General features: G+C 40.7%; 1 protein-coding gene across 1 annotated transcript; it reads left to right on the top strand. All coding sequences in view use genetic code 12, as the record gives it.

Moving 5' to 3' along the window:
* Positions 1–571: 571 nt before the first annotated feature.
* RJT20DRAFT_124987 (uncharacterized protein) lies at positions 572–3,879 on the top strand. Its single transcript, XM_064916367.1, has one exon. It carries the CDS (start codon positions 969–971, stop codon positions 3,681–3,683), a length of 2,715 nt encoding a protein of 904 aa, XP_064777702.1. The 5' UTR covers positions 572–968; the 3' UTR covers positions 3,684–3,879.
* The last annotated feature ends 325 nt before the right edge of the window (positions 3,880–4,204 follow it).

Below are 4,204 nucleotides of genomic sequence, written 5' to 3' on the forward strand. Positions count from 1 at the left end.
TGTGTCTTCTCAAATTAACAGAACAGGAACAGCAACAGGAACTCTATGCTGTGCCTTGATTAATATACATCCTTTCATGGTTTTCTTTCTTTCTCGTATTATATCCTCTTACCTCTTAACTATACTTGTATGCATTTTTTATCAGTCCCAACACGCTATACACTGGCTATACACTTCTCTTATCTCATTTCATAATCATTCACCGCCCCGCCAAATTACACTCCCTTCATATTATATCTGTACATCTTAAATGTTAACATCTTTACATCTTTACAATATATACTTTAATATTTCTTCACCTAGGTCCCATCTCATATCTCTCCCAATGTCTTCTTCTTCTACTCCTCCACCACCACCACTACTCAACGTTTTCCTCCCTCTCATCTCATACACTCCATCACTCCATCAAATGCACCCAACCACCTCCATTATCACGTTCACTCGCCCCCACACTCCCTCTCTGATCCAGTCATGTTCAGCTGCTTTTTTCTCCCTACACTCTCGTTTTTCTACCACATTTTAGCTCTACCTCGTCTTAATTGCCGTTTCAATGCCGTCTCAATGCGGTAGTGTCCGGCGTCAATCTCTCACTAATCTCTTTTTTCTGTCACTAAATTTACAGAGAATGATCACCACCACTACAAGGTAGAAAGAACAAGGGTATCGTATTTTGGGTAAGAACTCCGAGTTTTCCATCATTAGAAGCAACCAATTGGGGTATAAACCATATATTTACTTGATAGAACAGCTTTTCCCCGAGATTTTACCTTTTTTGCCTGTTTTTATCTGACCTTTGCTTGTGACTTTACCAGTTCCCCATAGTTAGTGAGATTGCTGTTACCGTGCACCCAGCAAAGAGGTAGAAACAAGCCAGTAATTGGAAGTAAAACACCACAAAAATACCACTAGAAGGCCTGAAACTACCTAGAAATCGTTTCCAGATAGAAGAATAGAGCCCCTTTGAATTCATGTCTCGTCAGCCCAACGCTAACAGCTCGACAAGCTGGATTCCCTTGTGGAGTAATGCTTCCAATAATAGCTCTATCGCCGCCGTGGACGATGCAACCGCTCAAGTAGCCGCCACGGGAGACATTAAACCATCACCAACAGCAGCTACATCATCATCAACTTCGAACCAGCAGCCTGCTCCTTCAAAAACAGTGTTAAACCCACCAACCGCCGCCAAAGTAAGACGAAATTCGCCTACGCCGCGAGCCGCCGTGAAGCGCAAGTCCTCAACAAACTCATTGGCTACAATGTCATCTGGTAGCTGGCTTACCTGGGGCGGTAAGGGTACAACGCAAGCGCCGAATCAGCAATTGAACGATCAGGAAGACCTTCCAGACGAAAATGAAGAGAATTCAAATGGAGATGACAATGAGGAAATAGAAGATTACACTCCCGACGATAATGGAGATGAGATAGAGGAACATGTAACAGAAGATAACAAAAGGAACGTTGGGTGGACCTTTTGGAGTAGTAGTAATGCCAATGGTCAGGGAAACGGAACTACTCCTGCCTCCAATGAGAATGGCACTGGCCATGATGGTAATGGTAGTAATAATAATCAAAATAATGATACTAAGGAAAAGAAAGATAGACATGTAACAGATGTGAATACAATACTCACTTCCAACCCTTCGATACCGTCAAAGCAAGATAGTCAAAATCATACAGAAGTGAAATCCACAGAAAACGATGGAAACGCTCCCCTAGCACCTCTGGAAGGAGAAGATGACGCTGTGTTGTATAAACCACACGATAAGACAGCTCAGTTCCAGCAGATCAACACCCACAAGAATGAGAACTTGAGGGAAAATATCATTGTACCTGATTGGGACCTGTGCTTGCCCCATCAATCGAACTCCACTGTAGCTGCTAACATTTTTGGTAGCTCAACCACAGCAAATCAGAGCAATGCACCATCTAAAATCGAAAATTGGAGGCTGTACTTGAACCAATTGTCATCTCGTTTGGGATTCACCTCGCCGGTATTAGTCAATGAAGACGTAGAAGCTGCAAATTCAGAGGAAGTAGAGACAAATCGTGAGAACTTGGAGAAGGAATTCTCCCTTTTGTATGAAAGATCTTATAAGCTTTACGGACGCTCGTTGGCTAAATTACCTAATCATAAGAGAGCATGTCTTCCTAATTATAACAAGTTCTATGAAGCGAAATCGTCTGACGATGAATCTCCATTTAGGAGTGATCAACAATCTCAGTTAGAGGATGACGCAAATGATCCAAACTCTATCTCCATCTCAAATGATCCGATGGGAAATCTTTTGATTAATCATGGAAATAGAAAAAGAGTTCGTCCTCTTACAGTTAGTACGTCGGACATAGTGGCTCAGAAATCAGGACCTTTGCGTAAGATCAAGAAAATTCTTATTATTGGAGTTCATGGTTTCTTTCCTACCAAAATGATTCGTCCACTCATAGGTGCACCAAAAGGAACATCCCTCAAGTTTGCAAATGAGGCGGAAAAGGCAGTAATTAGATACTGTATTGATAACAATTTGATCAATGAGATGGAATCTAATGTTAGTATTCAGAAAATCGCGTTGGAGAAAGAAGGTAAAATCTTCGACAGAGTGTCTTTCTTTACTGAAATTCTTCAGCAATGGCAAACTGAGCTTAACGAGGCTGATTTCATTTTTGTTGCGTCTCATTCGCAGGGTTGTGTTGTTTCAATCATTCTTCTTTCAAGACTAATCAAGATGGGCATTCTCAAAGACCCAACACGCAAGAGAATTGGTATCCTTGGTATGGCAGGAATCAATAACGGTCCATTCTATGGAGTTGATAAATCCTTCTTCATGAAAGCATACTCTACTATTGAACATGAGTCCTTGAATGAGCTTTTTGAGTTGACTAAGTTTGACAGCGAGCAATCGTTGGTGTATAAAGAATCCATGCAAATAATCATCAATGCTAATGTCAAACTTTGCTTTATAGGTTCAATCAATGATCAATTGGTTCCTTTATACTCAGCAATGGCTTCACATGTGTTCCACCCCAATATTTACAGAGCCACCTATATAGACCACTCGTCACAAACTCCTAAATTTATCCAGAAGTTGGTATCGCTCTGTTGTCAATTGCAAAACCTTGGATATTTTGATAATAATGTTATCAAGGAGATCAGTACTTCATTGGCAGGACCAATGAGAGGTGGTGGTCACTCGAAGATCTACAACGATGGTAAGGTTTATGATTTGGGAATCAAGTTTATCTTGGACACGGATGATATCATCATCCCTCCCACGGATTCATACTCTCTTGCGCTGAATGCACCTGTTATCACCACAGTTCTGGCATCTTCTGGGATCAGCAGCACTGTCGGTACCACAGTCGGATTTAGTGGGCCTATTGCAGAAGTGGAAGAGATCGTAAAAATTCCTGCTGCCAATCAAATCTACATTAAGGAGTACAACATTGGTAAGATTGGTACGAATCCGTATATTCTTCCTTGGTGTCTCAGAGGTTTATTGTTCAATATTGAGAAGAATTGGCCCAACAAGAGCAAGCTCATATCGGTAGATCATGGAAATGACGTGGGTAAGTCGGGTTACGATGAAATTAACGATTTGTACGTGCAGTTTGATAACTGGAAGCCTGAAACGAAGGCCCTTAAGGACTTGAAGTTCCGTTTGAATGGACTTCGTGCCAGCAAATTGTAGAGTTTAGTAAATTATTATTAAATGGTTGGTTTAGAAAGGAAAGTTGTTGAGAACGTAGCCTTCGGGAAGTAATAATTAGTAAGCTGTTTGTCAGAAAGGAAAAGAAATAGAACATTGTAGCATAAGGAAAGTTAATGTTTAAAAATGTTTGGTTTCGAAGGAAATAGTAATGGATTTGCAATAGGAAGATAAAATTTTAAATTACTGCAAAAAATAATACTTCTCTAACCGAGCTATGGTAGCGCCGGTATGCTGCAATGGCTCGAAACGGCAACGTTTCCAGCTTGTGCTTATTTTTTAGTCTTTTTGCTTAGCTTGTAGTGGTCTTATGATGCTGTATGACGCTTGTACTTAAGTCGAATTAGGTTGATGTGGAGTATGGAAATTTATTTGAGTTGTAGCTGGTGTACATATACGTAAAAGGTTATTTGTGATGTTAAGGTTTGTAGAAGAATAAGGTTCTAGGTGTAATTCAGGAATGAGCAATCAGGTGTTAAGGGCATGGGAGACCGTAGGCATGG

This window comes from Scheffersomyces xylosifermentans, assembly GCF_036884685.1.
Source record: "Scheffersomyces xylosifermentans strain CBS 12540 chromosome Unknown RJT20scaffold_1, whole genome shotgun sequence".
In the NCBI taxonomy this organism is placed as follows: domain Eukaryota; kingdom Fungi; phylum Ascomycota; class Pichiomycetes; order Serinales; family Debaryomycetaceae; genus Scheffersomyces; species Scheffersomyces xylosifermentans.